The sequence below is a fragment of the Myotis daubentonii genome, chromosome 4, assembly GCF_963259705.1.
Source record: "Myotis daubentonii chromosome 4, mMyoDau2.1, whole genome shotgun sequence".
NCBI classification, from domain to species: domain Eukaryota; kingdom Metazoa; phylum Chordata; class Mammalia; order Chiroptera; family Vespertilionidae; genus Myotis; species Myotis daubentonii.
The window spans coordinates 78,234,004-78,247,397 of NC_081843.1; the positions used below are offsets into that span (position 1 = coordinate 78,234,004).

Below are 13,394 nucleotides of genomic sequence, written 5' to 3' on the forward strand. Positions count from 1 at the left end.
ATTTGAAGAAAATTATTAGTATGTAGCAATCCTGACATAAAAAGACATTCTATTATAGAGAACTGTTAGGATTCAAAGTTCATTTTTAAAGAGGTTTTTTTTTGGGGTTTTTTTTTTAAAGATACTTGGTGAAAAACTGAGACCCTATCAATGAAATACACTCTTTTGGAAACTACCAATATTATTCCTGGAAAAAAATCATTAAATTTTCAAGAAAACTGACACACATAAGTTATATTCCTGTTTCAATTATTTATACAGTTATTAGCTGATGTAAACAAACAATTTAAGGCCTAAGGTCTTTAGTTTATTGCCCATACACCTACTTTACAGACAGTAATGAAAGACCAAGCCTTTGAAACAATACCTTCAAAATAGGAACATGAACTCTAAATCAAACACTTACCTTTAAAACTGTAATTTGACTTTTAAATTGAACCACATTGTAACATTTTTTGTGATAAAAGTATTAAATTTATCTTTATTTTAAAAATTGCCCTAGCCAGTTTGGCTCAATGGATAGAGTGTTGGCCTGCGGACTGAAGGGTCCTGGGTTTGATTCCGATCAAGGGCACATGCCCGGGTTGCAGGTTCAGTCCCCAGTAGGGGGTGTGCAGGAGGCAGCCGATCAATGATTTTCTCTCATCATTGATGTTTCTATCTTTCTCTCCCTCTCCCTTCCTCTTTAAAATCAATAAAAATACATTTAAAAATAAATAAAATAAAATTTCCCTAAATCATTCTAATTCATTTTTGTTAAGTATTGAAAATAATCTAACCTTCCCTAAATCCTACATAAATTTAATGTTTACTGTTTTTCAATGCCAGTTGCAAATTTTGAAATTTTATAAATCAAATATTAACCTCCATATTCCTAATTAAAAATAACTCATCAGGGTAGAAATTAATGAATGGAATTCAAGTATACATTATCAAAAGTAACATAATTCAGAAACTGGAGAATATAATATGGATGGGAAGAAATATATTTCAGTAAGTTTTATAAGTTTACAGATGTGTAAAGTTAAAAATATGTGAAATGGTCTAAGGCTACATGGGGAAACAACAGGTAAAGCTGAGGCCCTTGGTCAGCAGTGGAGGAATAGGGGAAGAACATGGAGGTGGTAAGAAGCAACCTAAAGAAAAAAGATAGTTGACAGGGCAGAGAGTAAATGCAGTGGGGCTATCTAATCATATCATATGAAGGGATAACATATATAGGCATCTTTTAGGTTGCTTGAAGAAAAACAGTAGAAAGCTGGTAAGAAATCGTTAGTTTCTAAGGCTGCTGCCTTTTTCCAGTCAGCAGCAGTTCTTTCATGCTGCACTCCTACTTTAAGCTATACACTGGAAGAAATGTGCACTAACCTGAGACCATATCTCTTCCCTGTGCTATGACACATTTGCTTTAAAGACATGTTCATTATTAATGAAACCAGCACTCGGCCAATACTCAAGTTATTTCAAACGTGTGAGAGGCTAACATAACAGACATTTACATCTGAAACTTCATTTGCTTCTCCAAATGGCATTCAGACTGACTCAAAACTAAGCCTAGTAGAAGTGTTAAGTTCAGCTTCTTCAAATAATCAAAAATTGCTGTTTGAGGAAAGCCAATAAAACTAACACAACTGTTTATAAATGAATCTATTAATTATAAATGAATCTACCTGCATATGCCAATTAGATACTGCTTCCAGAAGCCTTTGAAGGAGATTACTATAATTGTTTACAAGCTTACGAGTCTTAATTGTGGATTTTTGGTAGGAGTAGTGGTGTTGTTGATGGTGAAGCTCACTTCCAAGAAATACCCATATTAGACACAGTATATGAAGAAATAAGAAGTGGCCTGTAAATAAGAAGGATAGTAACAGCAGATAGGAGCTAACCTACCCTCTGATAATTCCTAAAGAGAATAGACAAGGCATGTTTCCCATACCATTCTTTACATAAATAAAGAAAATACTAATCTAGACTCGAGAAGCAATGATGAAGATGCAAAAGAAAAATCAGCAACACTGTTAGCTTCTTCTGTCAGTAATTTTCAGGACATGTGACATTATGGCAAGGGCCACTTTGATCTTCAGAGATGCGGGTGTTGGAAGATCTCTCATCCAAAGCATCAGGAAACCCAAAGGGATGTTCAGCTTTCCAATGCAATCTCTGGAATGCTGTCTGAGCTACACTGGAGAGATGAACTTGTAACACCTTCATCAATAAAGGAAATCACTGATTTTGTGACCATGAAGCAAAAGGAAACTTATATGTGCTCTCTGGTGGTGCTGTTAATTACTGTGAAATAATAATTATCTCTATCAATATCACTAATATTCTTTGAAGGGCGAAGTAATTTGTGACATTATTTTTCAGACTATATAGGAAGGTTAAAAATACATACCAAAGTTAATTTTAAAACTAATCAAAGGTTAGTAAGTGCTTTATCATATCCTAGCTACTAAATATCAAATGATACCTTTTTACCTGAAATTGAAAGTGATAGGGGCAAAACATTCTTTAGACAGGTAGCAAGAGGAAAGAGCTTTTTTTGAAAATGAAGAGACTGCTAAAGAAAATTGTGAGAAACAAAGGGCAGAGTTACATACATAACTAAAGCCTCTGGGATACCAATGTAAATATTTTTATCAAAGATTTGAAAAAATAATTTATAAAAGAATATTTAAAAAATTGAAAAACACTGCTTAGGACCCTCTTCATTCTAAATACAAAACACCATTCTGACATTATCACTAACCAAAAAAGAGACCTAACGACAACTTCAGTTTTCCTGTACGATTTTAGTTTCTTTATACAAGCTATTAGTAGGCTTATTTTTAGAAAACTAATTAGTAACAAATGCCCATTCAGAAAGGATATAATGACACTTCAGAGTATGTTCAACTCTCCATTGACTATCTCTTGCTGTTTTACAAATATTAGATACAGATCACTTTCCCTTCAAATTCCAAATTGTTTCAGGTTCAGGTTGCCTAAAACACAATCTAAAAATTTATTTTAAAATATTAGTTTCTAGCCTGGCCTGTCTAGCTCAGTAGGTTAAGCCAACATCAACCCAAGAACCAAGAGTTCCGGTCAGGGCACATGCCCGGATGCGGTTGTGGGCTCAATCCCCAGTAGGGGGCATGCAGGAGACAGCTGATCAATGATTCTCATCACTGATGTTTCTATCTTTCCCTCTCTGAAATCAACAAAAATGTTTTTTTTAATAAATATTCATTTCTAAACAGTCTAATTTTAAATACTAGTGTTTGTTTTATTGTTAATATTAAGATGTTTTATTATCAATAGTAAAATGTTTCAACAAGGCTTATTGTTTTGTTAATAATGCCAGAGTGCAGAAGACTTTAGAATTTGTAAGACCCAGGTCTGAATCTATGCTTCATCATTTCCTAGTTATATAATCTTAGAGAAGTTCCTAATATTATAAAATGGGAATAAAAACTTCATGCAGCAGTTAATGAAGTGAAATAACACATATGTAACTCCTAGCAGAGTGAGATAGCAGAATCTCAATTGATTCAAGTTCTTTCCCACCGTTCCAGCACTCCCTTAACCCCCAATACTATATGTATGGCATTTCTAAAATCCTAGAGAAGATTGAAGATCAACTTAGAGAAATGTTATTTCCTTGCTTTGAACAAGCAGTGATTTTATTTAACACTAGAGGCCCGGTGCATGAATTCGTGCACGGGGGGGGGGGTCCCCCTCAGCCTGGCCTGCAGGATCGGGCCAAAACCAGCTCTCCAACATCCCCCGAGGGGTCCTGGATTGCAAGAGGGCACAAGCCAGGCCAAGGGACCCCACCAGTGCATGATCAGGGCCAGGGAGGGACGTGGGAGGTTGGCCAGCAGGAGAGGACTCACAGGAGGGCTCCAGGGCGTGTCCAGCCTATCTTGTTCTGTTCCGATTGGCCAGACCCCAGCAGCAAGCTAACCTCCTGGGGGAGCGTCTGCCCCCTGGTGGTCAGTGCACATCATAGCAACTGGTCAACTGTCCCCTGGTGGTCAGTACACGCCATAGTGAGCGGTTGAGCGGCCTTAGCATATCATTAGCATACTGCGCTTTGATTGGTTGAATGGACGACCGGACACTTAGGCTTTTATTATATAGGATGCGTTTTTTGATGCCTGCTTTGAGTATTGGCAAATGAGATTTTATATTTTGAAGAAAAGAGAAACTTAACATATTCTTGCCAAAACAATTAAAAAGCATTCATCAAGTCCTTTCAGACTTGGGAATTGCTAAAACCTTTCTGGAAAGCAGTTTGGCAATAAGTATTAATGAGCATACCTTGTAACTCATAGATCTTATATTGAAAAATTATAAGGATATTATGAGACATGTGCACCAAACTTGTTATATTCATGAATGTTCATAATATTAGAAAATTCGATCTAATGTAAATGTCCATCAAGAAAGCACTGGTTTACATTTATGCATATCTATACAACTGGATTTTATCTATAAGCAATAAGATTATTTGATGCCTACAAATAAACAACAGGTTTTTTCCCATTTATATGTTAAATTTTTATGGTTTAAGCCATAGGCTCTTTAAGTTAATAAAACCAGTATAAAATCACTTTTATCTGGCAATATGATCTGAGGACAAGTTAAAACATTTTTAATCATTAAGTATAACGATACATAATGAATAAATCAATTAGAAAAACTACTGAATTCCTCAGTTTAAAATATATATGTATGTATATATATATTTACCTGATGATGATGAAGTTAGTGAAGCTGAAGATGAATCAAGAGAAAGTCCACCAAACAGGGGATCCCAAGCAAGTAAATCACTGGTTCCTTTCCTACCATATTTTTAAAATAAAGATTTTAATAAAGGAATATTTTATTAATATAAAATTTAGTCACTATCATTTTGCAGAATTATAATAGTTCAACATATATGATTAAAAAGTTGAATGTTCTGCCACTGGAATATGTGAAGAAACTTAAAAAATGTAATAAACCAATTTGTTAACCATTATAAGCAGGATCTATTGTGTAAAGATGATAGGAAGAGATAGAAGATTAATCCCCACCAACTGCACCTTGTTATACTCTTAACAATCTTAGGGGCTGTCAGAATGGATATAATGATTTCAGCTTTACAAATGAAAAAAGCAGCATGGAGTCTCTAAACAAGCTGCTTAAGTACACACAGCTACTTAATTCTATAACAATGCCAGGTCTTAAGTGATATGAAATTAGAAATTTTGTAAGATCATACTTTATTTTCAAAGAAAAAGAGGAAAGGGTTTTTTAAAAAGTATTGCTCATGTACATTAAGTAAACCCAACACTTGATATAAACTTCAAAGATCTTATCACTGCAGTAGCTCATGCAAGGGCAGGGTTTCTCCTTGGACAAGCCACTGCCTGAGACACTAAAGCAGTCTGGTGAAGTATCTGGGGCAGACCTGCCTTTCTGAGACATAACCAAGCCAATGACAAAATCATCAAGGAAATCAACATTCTAGTTTCAAAAACCTATGTGCTGCATAACCAAAGTTTTCTTCCACTGACCTCTTGGAATCAATGCACTGTACTGGTTACTCTCTGGATTCAACACCTGGCTCTTTACTTTAATACAAACTTTTATATAAATACTAGAAGCCTGGTGCATGAAATTCAGGCACTCGGGGTTGGGGGGTCCCCTCAGCCCAGCCTGCGCCCTCTCGCAGGGGGATCTCCGACTGACAGCTTAGGCCCATTCCCCACTATGCTCACCAGCCGTGAGCCCAGTTTCTGGCTGAGTGGTGCACCCCCTGTGGGAGCAACACTGACCACCAGGAGGAAGCTCCAGCTTTGAGCATCTGCCCCTGGTGGTCAGTGCACATCATAGCGACCGGTTGTTCTGCCATTCGGTCGATTTGCATATTAGCCTTTTATTATATATAGGATAGGATAGCCTCTAGTCGAAGCAGCCCACCTTAGCCACTATCTCCTTTTTAAATTTTTTCCAGCTTTATTGAGGTACACTTGACATTAAAATTGTATGTATTTAAAGTGTAAAAAAAAGAGTAATAAAACAATATTTTAATGCATCAAACTGCCATTATTTTCTTAAATATCTTTTAAAATCTTAGAAAACATATCCACTACATAATAAAAACGTTACAATGATCTATAGCCACATATCTTGTATCTCAACATGCACCTACATGGACACACTACATCTTGCATGATAAAGCCTAGAATTACAATTGCATATGATTCCTAAAAACAGAGTTTAAAAACTTATAAAACTAGTGCTTAGCTTGAAAAGTATAATTTTAAACTATCCATTTATTATTTAACTTTTAATCATGCAGAAAACATTAAAACAAAGTATTTTTATTGATAGATACAGAAGTGAAAAAAGACCCATGCCACCACATTGGCTTAAATTATTTTTTCTTTTTAACAGCTGGCAACATTCCTTCTAGCCTCTCCTTTTTCAACTTGAGACACTTCCTCACTCTGAAGCTCATGCAGTATACAGTCTGTTTTACAAGGTCACAGCCAAAATTGAAGGGAAAAAGTAAGAAATTTTTCATGAGAATAACTAGTTGAAATACAGGTATGTATGAACTTGGAATACTATCAATTATTTAGAAGCAATAAAGCCATCAAGGCAAAATACAGTTGAATGGATTTTTTACATTATTTTAAAAAATACTGTCAAATGGGAAATAATTAAAACAATGAAAAACTCCACATGGCATCTGACAGCTTAGGAAACAGGGTAATTCATAATACCCTACTGGAATTAAAACTGAAGAGATAATAAAATTCTAGAAAACAGGACAAAGGATACTTTAAAGGTAGTGGGGAGGAAAGAATAAAAAGGTGGAAGAAATAGAGGACTTTCAGGGTAGTCATACTATTCTGACTACTACTACAATGGTGGACATATTATCATCCCTTTGTCAAAACTTGCAGGATGTATAACCAAGAGTAAACTTTAGTGTAAACCATGGACTTCGGGTAATAATGATGTGTCAATGTAGGTTCATTAATTATAACAAATGTGCTACTCTGATGGGGGAAGCTGAGCATATGTGGGGGCAGGGTATACGCAAAAACTCTGTACCTTTCACTCAATTTTGCTGTGAACCTAAAATTGCTCTAAAAAAAAATAAAGATTTTTTTAAAAATTTAAACATGGGACTTACTCATTGGATGAAGCAGATGATTTCGATTTTGTTAACTCTTCACCTATTAAAAATTATCTCATTACAATAAACAATTTAAAAATTCTGGAATTAATAACAAATATAAACAATTAGAAAAAGAAAAAATAAACCTCTAACAAGTTTTCTACTGTAAAGACTATTAAAATAATAAGATTTAGAGTTTCTGCTAAATCTTTATTTCTTCTCTTTCATAAAAAATGACAAGTCAAATCAACTGACTTCTCGTATTTATTAAAATAAAATGGCTGTTGAAAAGAAAAATATGGGCTGCAACTTTAAAAATTAGAACAAATGTTTAAATACTTATGTAAGTATCACTCAAGAATTTTAATTGATGGATCATGAAAGCATTTTTCAAATTCTAAGAATATCATTAGTAATTATTTTACTGGCCAAAAGTAGTTACCAACTCTTGAAAAACATCCTATTTTTAAAAATTAAAATTTGTATAACAATCTAGAGCAAAAATCTCTGTAAGACAGTTAGTTTTGCTACCTTTGTAACATGAATCATTTCATAAGGAACTAATACATAGGGGAAAGGCATCAGTAATGCAAAAGTCATGTTGGTTCATAAGAAACCTTCAGTGCACCTCAATGTTTTGCATCATTAAGCAATAGCTGGAGATTACAAGCTATATCGACATGGGTAACTGCAACAAACCATGAGGAACACCTCACTGTACGTGATGCCATTCACACCACCTTCCCCCATTTGGCTCAGTTTAGAGTTTGTTTTGCCTCAAAGTGCTTATTGTGCTGCTGTTCTCCATCTTTTTGCAAACTGCCCTCATCTTTCTAAGTCGATAGTCTCCTTTTATCCTCATTTTCTTCAAATCCCCTATCATCAAGTTACTCACCATTTTTTTTTAAATCCTTTTTGTTTAGTATTTATTATAAATTTAGTGGGTATTTTTAATTGAGCTAGAATTTTATTAGGATTGATGCTGATTAAGCATTGTTTACAAAATTGCATAGCTTTTGATTGTGCTGCCCAAACTCTTCACCACAACCCTTATTTTTATGCATGATTCTGCACAAGGTATTAACACCCCCAAAATGTTTTTAATATAAAGTGCTATCCTAAAAACCATGTAATAGAAATTGCAATTGTGATCTGACTTAAAAATAGGTAAAACTACAGATTACTCATAAAGGCCTTCCAGCTCAAGAGGGAGTGTTATACCAATTAAACAGTTTAACATTTTTAATCAGAAGCTACTCTCTAGCTTTGCTGATTTCTAAAAAACATTGCCCTAGTTGGTTTGGCTTAGTGGATAGAGTGTTGGCCTGAAGACTATAGGGTCCCAGGTTCGATTCCGGCCAAGGGCACATGCCCTGGTTGCGGGCTCAATCCACCCTCAGTAGGGGACGTGCAAGGAGTCAGACAATCAATGATTCTCTCTCATCATTGATGTTTCTATCTCTCCATCTCTCTCCCTTCCTCTCTGAAATCAATAATATATATATATAATTACATTGTAGTCAGGTATTAAAGTTTATGACATGTCTCAAAGCTGAAAGAGATAAATTGTCTTCTGTTATAAGAATCCTCTTAGTCTGTTGTGAAGGCTCATGATGAGAAAGGACTATTTCTGTAACTACATATATAAGGCTATAAGGCTACAAGCTTAGTAAATTGCCTGATAAATTTTAATAGAAATAAAATAACCAACTTAAAATGTCAAACTTACTAGACGAATTCCGATTCATCTGCACCTAAAACAGAAATGAAAAAACCAAGTGCCATTAAATAAATAATTTAATTTGGCAATGAAATATTTTGTAAAATGTTAATTCTGGGAACCTAAATTTTAGGTTGTTTTTAGTATATCTGCTCAATTGTAAACTGTATTTACATAAAAAGATACACAGAAAAACTTTCAGTAGTTTTTGTTTTGTAGTAAAAAAAATAATACATTTACTTTTAACATTCAATAAAATATTTTTAAATATTAGACTAAATATCTAAAACAACTTATGACTTGCTAATTTAAAAAATTTAACACATATTTTGAAAATCAATGTTCAAACATTACAATGGTGCTGTGCTTTTTTTTAAAGTCAATAGATAAAAACATAAAATCTTGCACTTACTGGGCTGTGTCTCTAGTAGTACATGGAAAGAAAAAAAAAAAGAATCATTTTAGAATTTAAAAATCATGTTTTCCAACTCTAATAATTTGTCTATTCCTTTCTGAAGCATACTTGAAACCTATACAATTTAAAACACATACACTGTTTGGGGGGTAGAGGGAAATACTTAGGCTAAATAAGCAAACTGGGCAAAAAAATATACTCACAATATCTTCTTTTCACAAACCATATTAATAATTAAAAACTTTATGATGATTATTTTCTGAGAATGAAATTAATGTGCTCACTGTTTTTTAACAGATATAAAAGAAGAGCACAAAAGAGTAAATTAAAACCATCAATGAACTCACAACTCAGCGATAGATGCTTAACATTTTGATACATATTTCTCTAGGCTTTTATTTGATTTATCTACATATGTATTTTAAATCAGTTATGCTCTTACAGAATAAAAATTTTTAATAGTTGCTCTAGCCGGTTTGGCTCAGTGGATAGAGCGTTGGCCTACAGACTGAAGGGTCCCGGCTTCAATTCTAGTCAAGGGCATATGCCTACGTTACAGGCTGGATCCCCAGTGTGGGGCGTGCAGGAGGCAGCTGATCAATGATTCTTCTCTCTTATCACTGATCAATGATTCTTCTCTCTTATCATTGATGTTTCTATCTCTCTCTCTCCCTCTCCCTTCCTCTCTGAAATCAATAAAAATATATTTTAAAAAATGTTGAATGGTTTCACACTTTCTACTTCAGATATATATCATAATTTAACCATGGCATTAATCTTAATGTTCACTAGTAATGGTAGAATAAAACTTCACTTCAGAAATCTGTCTTTTTGTTGGGAAAAAAGGTTCTAAAATTAAATTCTAAAAGTGAATGAGAGAGAAAAAACTTTTATCCAAATGAATGCATACAGACTACTTAAAATATATAATTAAATAACAAAATGAAATAGTGAGAGCTTTTATTCTATTATCAAGATGAACAGATTAAAATCAATTATGAATAACTACAAATATACTAAAAAAACAACAACACATGCTTCCCCCCCATAGTTTAACAGTTTTAAATTTAGAGTAAGACATCAATGGAAAGATGTATTATATTTTTTTCTCCCTCAAAAGCTATTAAGGTATGATATCTTAGAACTGAGAAATTAATTATAACGAAAAATTCTTTTTTAAAAAAAATTCTTATCTTTCCCTTTTCTTCTATGAAAAGTATAGAAAACAAATGTTTCAGTGACAGACAAAAAAATGCAAAGAGATCGTTTAATCTTTAAATTCATTTTTACAAAATTCCCTTCCACATAAAGTTCACAAAACATGGACAAAAACTTTAAAATTCGATGAGGAAAAGATTAATACTGCTAGTTCACAAAATTCTGCCTGAGACATACAGCAGTATTTATAAAATAAAACAAATGGCAGAAATAGTGGATTTTCTACATTTTTGCTTCCTTTGTAATACACTTTCAAAAGGAAGTCGAACTAAGCCAAACTCAGTTCATTTGACTGTATAAAAATTATAGACTATATTCCTCAATAAAGCTGAATAAAAAGAAAAAATATATACATTAAGTATTTCCTCATCCAACATGCTTAAATACTGCTAAATGATGTTTTACTTTTTATTATTCCTAAAATTAACCAAATGCAGGTAGACAAGGAATTAAAAAAGAAAGACTTCTATTTAAGTATGAACTTGCTCATTTTCTTACTTACAGATATTGCTGGAGAGAGCGTTATATTTCCTATAGATACTTTTAATTCATCCAAGGAAGCCATTGTATGATGTGAGTTATTTGGATGCATAGGTTTAATTTCTATCCGATACTTCTTTGGTTCTTCATCTTCAGAATCAGAATCACTAGATGAGTAGAAATGGTTCTCTTTGGTATGTGAGTATCAGTTAAAAAATTTAGTTTTTAAATTGTCTTAATGCAAAACCAGTTGTTTACATATTTAAAAAAGTAACAAAAACCTTTGAGATAAGATAGACTTTAACAGAAATATAACAACTAACTTTTGTTAATAAAAACATGTCAAGCCGAACCGGTTTGGCTCAGTGGATAGAGCGTCGGCCTGCGGACTCAAGGGTCCCGGGTTCGATTCTGGTCAAGGGCATGTACCTTGGTTGCAGGCACGTCCCCACTGGGGGGGCATGCAGGAGGCAGCTGATCAATCTCTCTCATTGATGTTTCTGACTTTCTATCCCTCTCCCTTCTTCTCTGTAAAAAATCAATAAAATATATTAAAAAAAAAACATGTCAAATGAAGAATATGGAGTCATTTTATTATAATTAAAAATTTGAAGACTGTTTATTAAATAGATTATTTTGACTGTCTACTTATATGCCATTAAAAATATCCACATGTTAAAAGGATATCATTCTGATTTGCTTCTGGTTTTATACTATAGCCTTCTTCATCTACATCAGGAATGTTCTATGGAAAGAAGAAAAAGAAAGCTCTGTAATGATGGCTCCAACTACAAAAATATTATTAGAGACTAGAGGCCCAGTGCACAAAATTCATGCACAGGTAGGGTCCCTAGAGGCTGCTAGCTGCCGGCCAGGGCGCCTCCCTTGCCCTGGCTGCCTGTCGCCGCCAGCCAGGGGGGCCTCCCTTCCCCCTGCCGCCACAGGCCCCGCGCCCAGGTCAAACTCCCAGTCAAGAGGACAATTTGCATATTAGGCTTTTATTATATAGGATTAGCAAAATAGTCTTAACTATTACTGAGGTGCTATATCATATATCAAATGTCAATAGGTTAACAAAATTCTAATACTCTGGGGAAATTATTCTTTTTAATTAGCTTCAAATCACACTCCATGCTTCAGATGTCTGAAATAGAAAAGCATTGCAAAATGAACAGGAGAAACACTGAAAGGAATCGAACAGGTGTTCAGGTAGAAATGCTAGCAGTTCTGTAGACAACCATTATTCACCCAAATTTTCAAAGTAAGAAAATAAAAGCACAAGACTGTGTCTGGGGAAGGGAAATGATTAAATCAGAGGACTGACAGCTTAAGTTAATGGAAAAATAGAGAACAAAAAAATAGAAAGAAAAGACTATCAAGAAAAGTAAAGCTACATTAAAATACTATTCTCTTATGAGACTGGCAAAAATTCAAAAGCTTGAATTTTGAATTTCAAAACTGTTGGCAAAGCTGTGGGGGAAATGTACTCTTATACTTCACTGTTATAAATACAAAATACTGCAGGTCCTTGAATAAGGTCATTTTGTTTTAACAATGACTAGATGCCATGGGAACTTAACTCTTGTTTATATCAATTAGCCTATGGTGAAATTGATTTAGTTATATAGTTTCACTTAAGGTCGCAGAACCTATCAACAACATGGAGTACTTACTGTATTGCAACCTCTATAAAGAAAAATTTAATAATACCTAACAAAAATACATATGTGCTTAATCTTCCACCCAGGAATTCCACTTCAAGGAATTTTCCCCAAAGATACACCCCCAACTATTTAAAAATACATATGCAACAAAATTATTCATCAAGATTATACCTCAAATATTACTGGAAAGCATAGTTGAATAAACTGTGGTACATACACAAAACAGTACTATACAGCTATTTAAAAAGAGAGCCCTGGCAATGGTTGCTCAGTGGTCAGAGTGTCAGACTGCGCACTGGAGGGCTGCAGGTTAGATTCCAGTCAAGGGCACATATGTGGGTTGCAGGTCCCATCCTTCTCCCCCTCTTCACCCCCACCCCACCCACTCCTGCCCTCAGGTCAATTGATGTTTCTCTCCCCCCACCCACTTCCACTCTCTAAAAATCAATAGAAAAAATATCCTCACACCTTGGGTGAGGATTAAAAAAAAAAAAAGTATGAAAGAATATATAGTATAGTATCTTCTAAGTAAGAAAAAGGAAAAATAAAAAACATGCCTATCAGCTAATCTTTTTTTTTTTTTTAAATCACTGGAAGGATAAATCAAAACACAAAGTTGGTCATCTACAAGGCAGAGCAATGGAGTAGAAGGAATACAGAAGGGAGTATGCTCTTATAATTAGGTAAGAGAACATTTCTACTTTCAGAAAAATATATTCACATTCATAAACA

The 13,394-nt window shown here is 34.1% G+C and overlaps 1 protein-coding gene across 6 annotated transcripts in view; it reads right to left on the bottom strand.

The window, feature by feature from the left end:
* FCHO2 (FCH and mu domain containing endocytic adaptor 2) overlaps positions 1 to 13,394 on the bottom strand; it is a 117,705-nt gene that overhangs the window by 26,541 nt on the left and 77,770 nt on the right. For 5 of the 6 annotated variants that reach the window (XM_059694350.1, XM_059694353.1, XM_059694348.1 and 2 more), the window contains 6 exons: positions 11,683 to 11,743; positions 11,021 to 11,193; positions 9,298 to 9,309; positions 8,895 to 8,919; positions 7,181 to 7,223; positions 4,741 to 4,832 (listed from right to left, as the gene is read on the bottom strand). In XM_059694350.1, the coding sequence (XP_059550333.1) occupies positions 4,741 to 4,832; positions 7,181 to 7,223; positions 8,895 to 8,919; positions 9,298 to 9,309; positions 11,021 to 11,193; positions 11,683 to 11,743 (406 nt within the window). The remainder of the gene's footprint in view (positions 1 to 4,740; positions 4,833 to 7,180; positions 7,224 to 8,894; positions 8,920 to 9,297; positions 9,310 to 11,020; positions 11,194 to 11,682; positions 11,744 to 13,394) is intronic. The other variant, XM_059694349.1, reaches the window with a different exon arrangement.